The 16,108-nt window shown below is 36.2% G+C and overlaps 1 protein-coding gene across 3 annotated transcripts in view; it reads right to left on the bottom strand.

The window, feature by feature from the left end:
• The window catches only part of PTPRF (protein tyrosine phosphatase receptor type F), a 567,382-nt gene that overhangs the window by 363,961 nt on the left and 187,313 nt on the right, over window positions 1-16,108 (bottom strand). For all 3 annotated transcript variants that reach the window (XM_063297776.1, XM_063297775.1, XM_063297777.1), the window contains exon 3: window positions 1,373-1,510. In XM_063297776.1, the coding sequence (XP_063153846.1) occupies window positions 1,373-1,454 (82 nt within the window). In that variant the 5' untranslated portion in view covers window positions 1,455-1,510. The remainder of the gene's footprint in view (window positions 1-1,372; window positions 1,511-16,108) is intronic.

The raw sequence follows: 16,108 nt of genomic DNA, 5'->3' as shown, positions 1-16,108 counted from the left end.
TCATTCCTCTCCACAACAACTCTGTGAGATGAGAGAAAATGAATGGCCCAAGCCACCCAGGGAGCTTCTATCACTGAGGGTAGACCCAAACCTAGATCTCCCTGGAGCAATACCTTAACCACAACATGGTGGCTCTCAGAATAAAAATAGCAGAAAACAAAACAAGATATGAAAATGCTATTCAAATCCATGGTATAAAGATTTCTATATTGTAGCTGACTTCAAAAAAAAACAACATTTTTTTTCTTTCCCTTCCATCAAACTCAATGAATCCTGAGTGGGAGTGTACAGGTGCATACAAATAACTATATAAAAGTTATTAGTGGGTCTGACTCAATACCACAGGATAGCTCTTACTAGAGCAAGATTTGAGCAACTAGATTCTATGGTCAAATACGGACAATTCCACCAAGTGCCTTACCTTGAGAGGACATGTGTTTGTGGAGCACCCGAAGTAGAAGACATTGCACATGTCCTATTTAACTGCCAATTATACGCCCCAGCAAGGGCTCAGTACCTTCAGACATTAACTGACAGAACCACATACTGAGATCTTAACAAAAGACTTTGTTACTTCCTCCAGGGCACAAATAGATATGTGGTCAATAGAACTGTTAAGTTTATAGTTAGGGCTGTCCAACTGAGAACACAATTTATAGAACGCATTGGGGTGGCATGTAAAGGTGATGAATTCATCTAAACTCACATTGTTTCTGTATTTTATCGCTTGTTTTATCACATCTTGCATTTTTATCTTACAATTGTATCTCTACTTTATCCTACTGTATTTTATCATATTTTATCTCACCATAGTATATTTTAGTTAATTTTACTGTATTTTAGCTGTTTTATGGTATCATATTTTATATTTTATATCTTATAGTGGCTGATACCCAACTTTCTGATATGGTCATCTGACTAATCAATAAAGTTATTCATTCATGCTATATAAAAGACAAGAACACTCAACATGTTGAAACGGTAGAGCTATAAGTAGGGCTCTTTAGCTTGAGGACATGTGAGAAATTTGTAACATTAAAAGAAAGGAAACAACATTAACGGATGGGGGATAATAAGGCAACAGCTTTGTCCATTCAAAGAAAAACAGGATATTGATCGAAATATGGAATCAAGAATTGTCCTGGTGTCCATGCACACCAAGCCGAAATTTAGTAATGGAAGACAATGAAGGAGTTCAATACACCTACAGTAATTTTATTATTTGTTTGCCACTACCATACATCCTTAAAAAAACTAAAAATTGATGATTTTACAACCTTTTCATTCTGCCATTTTGAAAGTTAAACTTTTTATGATAAAATCTCTGATAATGATCCTAATCATAAAATACTCCCATCAGAAAATTACTTACTATCTGCCTCTGTTGGTGACATCAAGCAGCACACAATTGCTGCTACCACAACAAACGTTGAGATGCTGAAGTTAGGCTTCATATTCCAAAGTAGAGAAAGTGGTTAATACATCCAACTTCACAGATGCAAATTTATTCCTGCAACCAAAGAAAAAGCAAATGAATCAGACTTCAAAGAACTCCAACCCACATTTGAAAGCAGGCTGCATTTCCCATTCCAATGAGCTGATGCCTTATTCCATCGCACTCATGCTAAGTGAAAATCTTGACTGCTTACTAGACTCTGTAGCTTTGTGTTACACTACTTTATTTCATAGCAAGTACTGCAGTTCACAACCAAGTATGAACAAATAATTCTTACAGACCTTTTCAGATGATATGTTTTCTTATGTACAGTAGATAGCAGGAATGAATGTATCCATGCTACTTCTCAAAGTGAATGGAGATAAAGTATTTACAAGTAGTTCCGGAGGAGGGTCAGCCAGGTAGTTTTTTAATTAATAGGAACAATGATATGAAAAGAAATTACAGAGAATTAGACAGGAACCAAAGCAAATGATGGACACAAGTTACTCTTTTTCAGTGTACTGCTCCCTACTGTCATTTGCTCCATAGTGAAAAGTATACAACTATCCAGTTTCCTCCTACAAGACAAATGGTTTTGAGAGGATTGAGAATCAATCAAATAATATGATGAAAAGTACAAACTCCTTACCCATGAGGCTGAGCTCTGGAAAGTCACCTTATTTCCCCTATTAATTATTTTAAAGATGAAAGAGGGTCTAATCACAGACCACTAGATCATATATACCTTTGTTAAATATGGTTCTCTCATGTATGCTCAATTAGCTAAAGTAATGTCTTTCTCCAGATAATAACAACCAAATATTGTACAATCTGATCTTCAGTGATAACTATTCAGTACATCTAAAATATCAAATACTTCCCATATTTTATGACAACCTCAGAAAATAAATTCAATTCTGATCTTAAGCCAAACAGATTTATGATTTTCCTTCAGCATCAAGATGGCTATAAAGTCTACTAAAAAACAACCAATGAACTGCATGTTATCTGAATGTCATTTCATAGTTCTGCTCTCTCAAACGCCATTTATTGCTTTCTATGTGAACTCTAGGAGTATGAGTTTTATTCAATTTAATTTGGAGACCCATCAACTAAAGCTTTAATAGCAGATTAAAATTTACCCTCCACCAAATTAGTCAGTGGAGCTAAGACTGAAGACTATCATGCACGCCTCACAAATGTTTTGGCACTTTGTTTCTGCACATAAGAGAAACTATACTTTGCCTCCACTATTGGTAAAAACTCTCATTTTGGTTAAGAGAAAGAAATTCTGTTAAAACTGATCTAAGAAATCTTAAGGCTGCATTCCCATTTATGTAATCTTTTGGGAGCCACGCACCAATGGTAGGATGGATCCCTTGCCATTCAGCATCAACATTTCTAAAAGCACAGTATGATAGTTTCCAAAAGTGAAATGTCCCAGGAACATTTAAAATGTCAATCTCAAATGGAATCATATGTTCTATCTCAGTGTCGGGTTTTCATTCTGCTTCCAATTCTTCAGGATTACTGAATATGCAAAATTGTACAAATTAAAAATATAGCATCAGTCAGAACTGACTCTCCTAAATGTATTAAGGGCACTATCATAGCTAACAAGGTATTAAATCACAAATAAAAAAATTGTTTGAAATACTGGCACCTCTTTGCTAAAAATAACCAACTGGACAGATTGGAAAGTTGCTCCTTTCCCAACCTCAGAATCATTTTAAAAAAAAACAACCTCACAAAACTGAAAGTGGAAGAAATATGCAGAAAGAATTTGGTTATTCAAACAAAGCATGAGAAATAGAATTTACTATTTACAGCTAGAATTACACAAATGATTGTGACAGCATATAAATGAATGAATGAATGAAATAAAAAATAAACGTGTTTGCCTTATGAGTAATCAACCTTATGAGAATCTCTAAAAGCAGCTTCCATAGCTTTCCACAGCCATTCAGCTTTTCTACAAAATAATCACCCAGCCAATCTGGGGATGATGGAAGTCATATTTCAAAACCTATGAGAAGCAGCAAATTGAGAAGACTATTTAATATGAAGACTTGAAATATCTCAAGTGGTTCAGCAAGTAGGTTACTCAACTGAGCAGCAGATAGAAAAGATAAACCCAATATCAAAAAGAAAATGGGACGAACATGGTACTTGCACAAAGGTAAAGTTACCTTGTTTTAATTTGAAAAACAGAATGTGGACTAGATAAATAAAGTTGCCTTCAGTAAGTTGCCTTGGCATGATAATGCACATGATTTGTCATTGCCTTTATTCCCTTAAGAATAAGCTAACTCACTAGGTTAATTAAATTCTGACTATGTGAAGGGGCATAATTTGTGCTATGTGACTGTGAAACAGGTAAATATTCACAACACTAAGAAGTGTTATTCAAATGCCTCTGACCAGTGGATGACAATCACCCTTTGTTACAGCACCAAGGAAGAAAATGTGTGCATAGTTTATGACAATGTATACACATTGATGGATGGGAGAAGCACCCTAACAGAATATTCTATAGTTCAGTATGGCAGTATCAGAGGAAAGAAAGCAAAATGATTGCTTTAGAAAGCGTAATTAGCGGAAGACAGTAAGAGAATTACTGTGGTAATAGTGACATGTATGCATGTCATTCTGTATATCAACCTCATTAGTCTTTTTAGCACTTGCACAGTTTATTATCTATATTAAAGCTATATTTGATACGCAAATCAGGCCTGGCTATCTTTTATTCTAAGAATACTACCTAGAGTAGATATTATAACCATTCAGTTATTACCAGAAAATTCCTTCACTAAATCTCAAACACACATTATTAATCTTTTCTTCCTTGTTCTTCATTTGGAAAGATGTAGCATAAGAAATAACAGAATAATTAATTTCTAATAAAATAATAGAAACAAAATTGCAAAATCTCAGGAACTAATCCAGCACTTTATAGAGACATTCTCAAGCAACCTATCAAATGTTTCCAAGCCACAGTAGCTAGAAAACTAATAGTACAATACCTTAAGTAGGAACAAAGCAGTCCTGGCATGATGTTACTAGAGCCAGAAACACTGAAATGAACATTAAATATATCAGAACCCTCTTTAAGAGATGTCTCAAATAAGCAAGTATTCTACTCTCCAAATTGTACCTGTTGATATTCTACTTGACAACTTAGGATAGAGGGCAAAATCACTATATTTGTGAGGTTCATAAAATACACCACAAATAATTTAGAAATGTTACTGTAAGAAAGACATGGCATCTGTGATGCTGAGGGTCTCTTCAGGACTATTTATTCCTGACGAAAGAGTCTTACTACAACCGTTATTGTTCAGCAGGTATACTTGTTCACTAGCAAAAGAGTTGGAAAGGTCTTTTAAACAACTGAAATGTTGGGCTAAAAAGTATGCATCTCTTTGTGCATCTTGAATCTTCTCATCATCAGCACTGCACAATGGACACACACAGACAAAACACAGGGTTCTCTTTGTCACCCAATAGTGCTCTGCGTATCACGCCCCCTTAACTGAAATGCATGAAATGTTTATAGGTGTAGTCTGAAATCCCATAAGGGCGTGTTGATTGATTGGTACAAAATCACAGTTCTAGCAGAGGGAAGAAGCTTTGCTATGGAGCAATCCTTTAAAATGTCATAGAACCGCCTCTCTCACTTTGATCCTGACATGAGCTATAATCAGTTCACATGTAAGCAATGAATGATGCTTCTTATTACAGCTTTATTAGGTTTAATTCCCATTTTTCCCTCTCATTCCACGGCATAACATTTCCTTCACCCTGATGTTGATGCACTCAGAATTGTTACAGTGATACATTATTAGGCAGAGAGTACAATCTTATGCTCTCTGCATATTTATACTCTAACTCAGGAACATTTGTGAAACAATTCCTTTGTTATTGCTTTTTAATGTGTTTGATGGGGAAAGAACCTTTCTGTACCTTGGAAAAAGAGCCATGCACTGTGTTCCATGTCAGACTACAGTAAAAAAATAAATCATTATGACTATTACTTTATCTCTGAAGGCCACTGCAGTTAGGAGCACTTAACAGTAGGCTAATGAATGAGGTTGTGACCCACTGATGGGAGTTTAGAACCTTGTTCAAGTTCCAAACCATGGTATGAACAACTGTTAAGAGTGTAAACTGGCTCTCTATAAAAATGGAGCTAGTCAAATATTCTATATAATAAGACGTAGAAGGCCAAGGGAATATAAAATTTAATCAAAGAAGTCAGAACATTATGAAATAAACACTGTGACCCCTTAATTCTTCTTTTTAATGTATATACTTGATACACTTTACAGTATGTTTCCTGGTTTCTTAAAATACAAGCAAGAGTTTGAAAAAGGAAAAATATTCTGCAGATATTGCAAAATAGCTACACTGAAAAATACCAAATTCTCCTACATCAGTCAGAGCATATAATAAATAACGTTGATTATAACAATGCAAGACCAATTTTGGGGAGCAATAAACCAGGCTTTAGAAATAAAACAGATTTTATTGTCTAGGGTCTTGTTCACAAGACTCTATTCACACAAGGAAAACCAAACTGCTGAAGATTCAAGATTGTTGTTTTTGGCTTTGCCTGCTGGACAATATTATAAGAAAGAAACTACGGTTTACTAATCACAGTGGACAAATTACCACCTCATGAAAAATAAGAAGTAAATAAGCCATATTATGGCTTTATTAGTTGGTGCTCTCTTCCCTTCTTTCTTGCTAGACACAAACATGCACGAGTAAAATCATTTAGTAAGTAAGTGGTATAAGTATGACAATGCAATTTTCAGTACAACTGCTAATACTTATCCCATCCTCCTGGAGAGATGCAAAATCATTTAAGAAATGGTTCAAGAAATAATTCTAACTGAGAATTAAGGTCTTGACTCATGCATCTGGTCTTCATGGTTTTTTGAATATTACAGACTGGCAGACAAAAGTTGGCTAGCAGTACCAACATATTGTTTGGGTCAAATGAGATTCTATACAAAGCCAAATTTTCACTTAATTATTTATATTTAAAGTTTACTGAGCATAAAGGCTCCTGTACAGTTTTCTGGTCTATATGCTTAATAAAAGGTCTATTTGAGTATAATTTTTAAAACATTCACAACTCGGGGGTGGGGTGGGGTGGAGGACATGAGAGATCCTCTTTCATATCTATGTATGTTGCAGTTTTCCAGCATGTCCTCAGTTCAGTCTAACAATACAAAAGATTTATCCAAACAGGTAATATAATCAAATAACAGTGACAAGCATAAATCACAACGCATTCATTTTCATTGACCTACATTTATTCAATCCATTATTACTCTTGGTTATCGGCTATAAATAACTGTATGTTGCAGTTTTTCAGCATGTCCTCAGTTCAGTCTAACAATACAAAAGATTTATCCAAATAGGTAATATAATCAAATAACAGTGACAAGCATAAATCACAGCTCATTCATTTTCACTGACTTACATATATTCAATCTATTATTATTATTGGTTATTGGTTATAAATCTGGTTGAATACAAGAACCTAAATCCTTGGGAGGGAAAGAACTGGGCTAACTGATGGTCAGTGATATTCCAGTTTCATTTGACCTATATCACAGTTGTTGTGTTTTTTAAATTATTATTTCCTCTGTATCTTTCCTCTGTATTGTCATTTGAGCAAACAAAGAACAACATATGCCCCACCTGAATACTGAATGTTTACTGAATCTTTTAAGAGAGAAAGTCAAGACAGAAGCATAGTTACTTTGAACAATAACAGAGAACTTGTGAGAGATAATTCGTTCTCTGTTTTGGGAAGCTGGGAAATGAAATCAACAGAATTTTTTTAAAAAAAATCTCCACAGACATTGAGAAATAAGCCAGATGTGAAATTTTAGAATGAATACCCAAGACTCCTAAAGGACAATACAGATTCATCATTTCATCTTTCCTCATCATTCTTGTGTTTAAATAATTTAAGAGTTCATTTCTATAGAAGACCTGTAACAAATGCTTCTGTTTCATCTGTGGCATAATGAGATCCAGGACCCATGTACTTTGACTCAACTCAGAAGCCAAGCTATTACGTGTGACCATCAGTCTGGTGGCCTGAGCAGAGAGTGAAGGGAAGAGAGGGCTGTTTGTCCTTGTAGTGGACTTTTGCAGCAGACCCATGAAAAGGCAAAAGAACTATCCTTCATTTCATGAAGTTTAGTTCCTTTCTTTCTGTTTTCTCTGGCTTTTCTGAGGAACAAAAGCAGCACAAAACTAATACTGGCAATTTCTGCAAAATGCTTGCTTGAAGGAGAAAAAAAGGGCATTTTTTTCTCCTGTACTTTTGGATTCTGCCAGAAATAAAGTGAGAAAAATCAGTTCTCCTCACCCTTCCTATCTTATTCATGGAAGTGCTTCAGTCACTTGCCACCAATGTCCACTGCATGGGTGAGATACTCTCTCTTATCTTATGGAAAACTCTCTCTCTCTCTCTCTGTGTGTGTGTGTGTGTGTGTGTGTGTGTGTGTGTGTGAAAACAGCTTCCCTCTTTCCCATGGGGCTTTGCAGAAGGCAGCAACAAAAGGGCTTTGCAGAGTAAGAGTTTTTCTCCCATAAGGCAGTTTTATGGGATTTTAATTACCCCGTGAGAACAGAATCGCAAAAGTCATAAAATCAGCAACGAAGCAACAAGAATATAGGAAGGATACAACAAAAAGTACATTTTGAAAGACCCTGTATGTAGGTAGATATTATTTGTCCTATAATTTATATCCTGCCCTATTCAGCAGACACTAGGTGTCTCATGTTCTTATGGGAGTATATGTACTATAAGTGAAATAAGATGTACTTTTTAAAAAAAACTGCTCGTTTTTTCCAAGTCACCTGTGCTAAGATGGAGAAACTATCTACAAAACACAAAACCTGAACATAGCCTTAAAAAACATACTATTGAAGATCCTTCTGCCACAGATTACAAGTGTGTTTCCCTTATATGTCAATTATACTCACAATTTTTATATATCTTGTTCAGCAAGGGAATTGTTCTCCACTAACAGACTGATTCCAGATAAACCTAGATTATGAGAGAAGATCAACCTCAATGAGACCTCACAAAAGAAAGTGGCCTTTTATAATGAAGATTTTTGCTGACAGTAAATGGAAAGACCTTTCAAAAGGGTCACTTTCCATCTGCTCTCCAGGAATGTCAGTGCTTTGCTACTGATGTTATTCACTTTCTTTCCAGACTACAGTCTTTAACTGACCTTGCAAGATATCTAAAGGGAATGCAGAATGTTCAGAAATTACTGAATTTGCTGATTTTTCAATCCATTCCAGCATTAATGTGCTAAAATGTACACATCAAGTCATTATGATCAGATTCAACACTCACAGACACCCATTATACACTACTTAACAGAAAAGTAATAATTCTGTTGGTTGCCAAAGCTTACATTTCTGAAGGCAAAAGCTTTATGGAAGGGGGGGAAAGTCCAACAAAGTGAATGTAATACTGTGAGAGACACCTAGCAAATGTTACACTTTCAGCCCATTTTTAATTCAAAGTAATCTTAAAAATAATGAGCACCGCAAATACATCTCTTCCAAAAGCAGAAAATAATGAATTCCCTAACATATGTATACACACCCTGTCTGATTTGTGCATATAGTACTACCTTTACATATGTGTTACTTTACAGTTCTCACATATCTACATATGTGTTACTTTACAGTTTAAGGTGAATTAAACATGAAACAATTTTCTGCCATTTCAACCATTTCCTCACAGTTTGGAACCTGGCTGCTATCTAGAAATGTGGATTTAGCAACACCGTCACTGACAATGCTTTCAGTTCAACCTTCAAATGACACTTTTGTTCATATAGTGGGTGCGAAAGGCAATGCTATGCCTAGGCTTAATATGCTATACAGTGTAGAATAAAATTTAATTTTTCCAAATTGCCTTTTATAGATACATGTGTGTCTGTGTCTGTGTGTATGAGAGAGAAAGAGAGAGAGAGAGAGAAGAAGAAATGGAAAAAGATTTCCAAGAAGCTAAGGGTACTAAGATTCTAATCTTAGTGTTTCCTTAAACTCCCCCATTCACAATTAAAGTCACCAAATGCAACTATGCATATCTGAAGAGAAAGAAAAAAGAAGTGGAGGCTTATGCTGGTGTTTATTTAGAGTAATATGCATAATCTAGAAGAGAAATTAAGGTTCCATAAGGCAAAAGGTAATAATTATCATGAAGCTTCTTCTATTGTCAAGCTCTTCATTAGATCTCTTTCATTTCAGTCCCTGTGGCTTTTAATAGTGCACATTAATCAGAAGCTACTATACGCATATTTTAACAATCATGTGAATTAACATTTCAAACCACGAAGCTTTTTTTTAACATTTTAATTAATACTCATTAGCTGCAACCAATCAACTTATTACGCCTTTGTAATAATTCAGCATAACCCCTGCAAATAGTCTTTGTCTTAGTCTGGCTCAACTATTACTTCATTTAAAAAATATGGGTGAGAATTACAAAGTAATAAATCCAAAATACATACTGGGTTTTACTAGACTACCTCAGAAGTTTAGAAACTAGTCTGTAAGCTTTCAATTTCCAACATGGAAAATTGAAACCAGGTAACTTTAATTAATGTCTATGTATGTGCACGTGCGGGATGCGGTGGCGCTGCGGGTTAAACCGCTGAGCTGCCGATCGGAAGGTCGGCGGTTCGAAACCGCGCGGCGGGGTGAGCTCCCGTTGCTCGTCCCAGCTCCTGCTCACCTAGCAGTTCGAAAACATGCAAATGTGAGTAGATCAATAGGTACTGCTTCGGCGGGAAGGTAACGGCGTTCCGAGTCGTCATGCTGGCCACATGACCCGGAAGTGTCTATGACAACGCCGGCTCCAAGGCTTAGAAACGGAGATGAGCACCGCCCCCTAGAGTCGGACACGACTGGACTTTACGTCAAGGGAAACCTTTACCTTTACCTATGTGCACGTGCACATGCGTGGGTTTTTTGGTGTTTCGACCATGTCCCCACAGGTTACAATTTTGAAAAGCATGGTAAGTATAATAATAGCACACTGACATTCAACTGGAAATTATTGAAGAAAAAAAAATCCTAGGAGAAGGCAATGGCAAGCCTCTTCTGCAACACTGTCAAAAAAAATTGCATGGATGCAGACACCAAGAGTCAAGATTGAACTTCACTTGAGGGGGTCTTAACTTTCCATAAGTGCAGAACTGCTTTCCCATCAAGCTATGAGAGAGTACCACACTCTCTCTCAAAGCTTGATGGGAAAGAGAAAGCAAGTAACTGCTCATTCTTCTTGGCAGGCATTCCAAAATGAGAAGGCTAAGATGTGCTCCTTCAGGTAATTGTGTCCTAAGCTATTAAAGTCTCTATAGATAACCACCAACATTTTGAATTGGGTTTAATAGCAATAGGCAGCCAATATAGGTCTTTCTGAACATGGTTCTATTTAGATAAGAATGTGGGGAACTATTGCCAGATTCAGTTATAACAACTAAACTTCTATTTGACCAATATCTAAGTGCTGTATCCCAGATTCCTTTTCTTCTATACTCCTTCACTCAATATCTAGGTGAACCAATCTTTTTTTTTTCAGCTAACAACGTTTGTACTTTCTACAGTGTTGCTCACAACTAGCAACAATCCCAACGCTTTGGGATTTTGTGCAAGAGATTCATTAAAATTTTAGCTTACTGATTACCAATATATTATGTTCACAACAAAAGTGAAGAGTAGCCAAATACCTTCCCATTAAAAAAAAATAGCTGAGCAAAAATACCTTATTTTTAAAATCCCATGAATCCAAATTAGTCATTGTACAATCTTCTTAAATAATAATTTTTTGCCTTGGATGAACCATGATATGTTTTAAAAAGCTTGCTGGATAACCAGTAGTGATATGTTGCATTCTACCCAAATTTCTGACAACTAAAAATTTCAAGGTTTGTGACTTTCATTATCTGGCATGCAGATTCAAAGGAGCTGAAGAAAGGGTTAATTTTTCAAACATTCTAATTGTATGTTGTTCTTCCTTTTAAAATACCAGGCTTCAGGGGAAAAAATGGTCAAACTTCAACTAAAATATTGAAATATTTATTAAATGATTATCTTCAATATTGAAATATTTATTAAATGATTATCTTCAAACATTTCCAGTTAACACTAATGCAACAGGATTCTAACCTCTAGGGATGAACATTTTTGGCATGAATCTACAATTTATAAAGTGCTTTTTAGCAGAGTTTAAGCTGCTGATTGCCAAGAGAGCACATCTGAATATGTGATGGTGTTTTTTTTAATAGGAAATGTTTAAAAAAATCCTCTGCCATCAATAACTTACTTTGATACAGACTGTCATCTTTCTGGTCAGATGAAAGCTTTAGGAAACTACAGAAAATACAGCAAATCAGTTAAGTTTTTGTTTAGTAGAAACCTAGATTTATTCATGTAGCTTTGAGAATCTTGAACTATGGGGAAAAATGCTTTTTACCAATAATGCTAAGACACTTGGACTGAAAGGATGAAAACAGAGTCTTAAATCTTTATATGTTAAAAAAAAATCCACTGACATACATACATATACGCACACAATCATCACAACTCATTTATATCAAAACTCTTGAGAATCTGTACTTATCACAAAGACAAGTCTTATACACAATTATTATTGTCAGTCCATCTTCAATAAAAAAAAACCACAATAAATTTTAAACATACTTTTTGCTAAATACTGTTAAGGTCTCTGCAAGACATAGCTATAAATAGCAGTCTATAGAAAGCTGGGACAGATAAAATGTTGAGTGGCTAACTTTAATTCAGGCTGCTTAGGGAAGTTAGTGATGTCTACATACCAAACTATGCAGGCCATTTAAAAAAACTCAGGAATTTAAGGCAACTAATTGGTCTCACAATTCACTTAATGCTGAAGGAAACAGAGTTTTCCTTGCAACTAATTCCACTCAGCATGAAACAAGTAGCTCAGGTAATTGATTTCATGGAATCTTCTCTTCATTGAATATAGCAGCACAACACAGAGGAAGGAGTGGCAACGAATTACTGGATGAATCTGTGGTATTTCATTACTAAATGACTGCTGACAGCTGGGCAGCCCCATTCGTTGCTCATGACATTCTGCCAGAAGGCCCAACAGCATTTTATAGCAGGGACAACTGGGACATTTTTTACTGCATTACTTTATTGCTTTTCCCCCCAGGAACTCTTAATAGATGAAATAGGTACTGAATACCATTACAGCACTCCATATCTGAATACCTCTACAGACAGATACAAGACACAGATTTGATGCTAATATCTGCTTTAGTGATAATTAAACTAGAAAATATACTGCAATCTTTCTTAAATTACCTGCAGGATTGAACAGGTTCTTCATTTACAGGGTGTTGATGTAAGAGTCACTGGTATCATGATATATTTTTCATGGAATACATGCATTTTCAGTCAAATGAGTACAGCATGGTATATAATATATAGATCGGTATAAGATCCAGGATTAGACAATTGTTCTGCATGATATACCTCATCTTGAATATCGTAGGAAAGCTCTTGCTGCTCATGTAACAGACAGCAAAGCATGATAAGCAAACTCTTCCTATAACTGAGATCATGTTTAATTACACCTGTGTCTCTAGCCAACACACTAATGCTATATATCAACTTGCTATTTTATAGATCTATAAAGATCTATAAAATCTTACATGCTAAAACATGTAAGATTTTACAGATGTATTTTGCTTTAAAAAAAAGCAGTGGGTAAACCACCAGGCCTCAGTTTTAAAGCAGTGTTACAATAATTGTTTTTTTTTAAAAGCCACAATGAATACTTTTCTTGTATGTTTATTACTGTTTCGTTACCATATTTTTCTATTCTTCCATTCCATATAAGAATACAAGATGTTACAAGTATGGAGTAGGAAAGAAAGGGAGATTTTAAGTAGGATGGAAGAATCTCTTCTGAGGAAAGCATACTATCATTTGGGAGAAAGTCTTCGTAACACAGGAACAGCACTGCAACAGTATGGCTGAGCCCACTGAGCAGAAGGCTGGAGTTTTCAAACTGCCTCTCACAGAAGCCCTCTGAGTTTTCATATCTTGGTGTCATCTCCTGCTTTGGGCCAGAGGTTTGATAGTTCCTGCTGCTACTGTATATCTTCCAGGGGCTCATTTGGCATCTTCCTCCTATCTTTGGTGTGTGTCTGAGAGAAAGCTCTCACAACCTAGGCTGTCTTTCTAGAAATTAAAAGTAAAAAAAAAAAAAAAAAAAGGAATATGATTTACATAATCTTATTTCTTGACCATGTAGGACATGAATGTGTCACTAAAGGTTTCAGTGCTTCTTTTCTTCCATGGAAGGTAAATCAATATCAATGTACATACACAAAATCCATGTTTAATTAAAATGAAAAGATTCAATATAGCACTCCTTAAAACTACAAAATAAAATGTAATGTTCCAAGCAGACCACACAATAGAACTGGTCTGCTCTAAATCACCACCTTCTCGCTGTGACATGGGAGATGATGCAATTCACTTTGCAGACTATCAAAAATTTATATATAGAATTAATACCTTCCAGCCCAGCCAGTAGAATGGAATGCAAGGCTGAGGGACACACTCAATTTTCCTAATTTGTAGAGAAATAAGAATATTAGACTTAACTCTATGTAGAACAAAAAGAATCTAATTAAAATTCCTGTTAGATGTTCTTCACTGGGTCACTTACCATTTCCTGGAGACTCCAATGAGTTAATTCTGAGGCTGCTGGGGAGATGGTAAACCCAATCTTCCACCTTCAGTCCAGCCACTTCTGTTCCTTCCCCTGTTCCTGCCTTAATGTTTGAAACAACTGAAAGTTTCTCTCCGTCTTGCAGAACAAGGGGCTAGGGTGTCTGTCTATGTGACAGAAAGAGCTTTTCTCCCTTGTGAATACATGGGTTCTATGTCAAGTAGGCAGACTTGAGTCTTGTAGTTAACAGTTGGTATACAAACCAATAAGGATTCAGGAGACAGTTTTGTAAACAGCCGCCTGTAATTTCTTACCAGTGAAAAAAACTGCCTTCTCACCAGTTCACAAGAAAGTTGTAAGAAAGAAACTATGAAAGTCTCTGCCTAAGGTGCTGGGGGGTAAATTGGTTCTAAATTGGAAATAATTCAGTTGCTGAAATTTTTATAACCCTATCACTTTCATCTCAATACATTTTGTTAAATGCTCTTTAAGAGGTCTGTGGAGAAAAAATGTCTGGCAGGAGGAGCTACATTCACAACAGGCATATATTCAACCATATGTTGCAACTCTAAACAATTTTCAATGCACAGCATTACCATAGGTCTGTCTCAGCTTTTTACTTGTCCAACACATGCAGTAGGACAAACTCTGGTTCTGTACCTTTTTCCTACTGGGTAGAAGGACGGAGATCTGAAGCTATTATTTTTGTCATGGTTTAACTTTCTTTTGAGACGTACCCTTGCATCAACTATTCCTCTCTAACAGGATGGGGGAGGTTAACCCCAGAGGTTAATGGATTCCAAATTACATTCCAACTAGTACGGTAGGAGTTTCTGTTGAAGTTTTAGCCACCTATGGAAAACCGTAATGACTCAAGCAACTGCCACAATCGCTTCTAAATCACAGGCAAAGAAGCAAATTTTGTTCTCCATTATTGGGTCCATTCAGTGTCACCCAACAACTCTTTCCTGAGTAGCTCAGGACTTTTGGATTTGGCCCAGCACAGGACCACATTCAACCCCTGGGAACTTGCTATGGCACATTGATTAGTTTGAGGACAATATTGTTCATATTTGCTATGACTCAGACTCTGCAGTTTTGGCAGTTTAATCTGGTATTAGCATCTGGATAGATAGTCTGAAGTCTTAATGTGGATGAAGTGGCTATCTAGCAGTAGGTTTTCTCAGTGGTAGTCTTCTAAACTAATCCTAATCTCTTAAATTTTGATTTCATCCTTATTCATTAAAAATCAAAGGACGATCAGAATCTAGATTTTGTCTATTTGACCAAATCTGTCATGGTTCCTGTTCCAGTGTTCCTGTGAACATCGTAACCAGTTCCCATGCCATGCTGGTGCTGACACGTGTTACTGTTCAGGAGGGGGCTGCTCTTGTTCTTTGTACACTGACGTAGAGACTTTGGAATGTCTATTTGGGTTATCTCGCCTGTTCAAGGACACTTTCCCGAAGACCAGCAGGAACCGTTAGGAACACCTGCAGGCTGCAGGGAGTGGACTCTTACTGACTCTGGGGGGAGGGATTGGAACTGTCTAAGCTTTAATTGTTTGAAAGACCCACGCTTTTGCCATTCTCAGCTTTGCTTTTGAACTTGCATACTATCCAGTAATAAATCAGATATCCGTAAGCTTCTTGTGTGAGTCTGGTTGGAAACTTGGGTAGGTGTTCATTACAAAACCTTATCTCAGCCAGGTTGTTAGAATTCAACATGTAGAAGTGTGTTTCTGAAAGCAGTGAGTGTGTGAAATATAAGTGTTAAAATGTAGTGGCAAGAATGTAGGTACTTAATTTCCAGTGGAAGAATGAGTGCCAAATTCATACACAAGAAACTATTTGTCCAGTTCAAGAATGTACATAATGTAAGAAGAGCAG

Source organism: Candoia aspera, chromosome 3 (genome assembly GCF_035149785.1).
Source record: "Candoia aspera isolate rCanAsp1 chromosome 3, rCanAsp1.hap2, whole genome shotgun sequence".
Taxonomy (NCBI): Eukaryota; Metazoa; Chordata; class Lepidosauria; order Squamata; family Boidae; genus Candoia; species Candoia aspera.
This window is presented reverse-complemented; position numbering and strand designations above follow the sequence as displayed.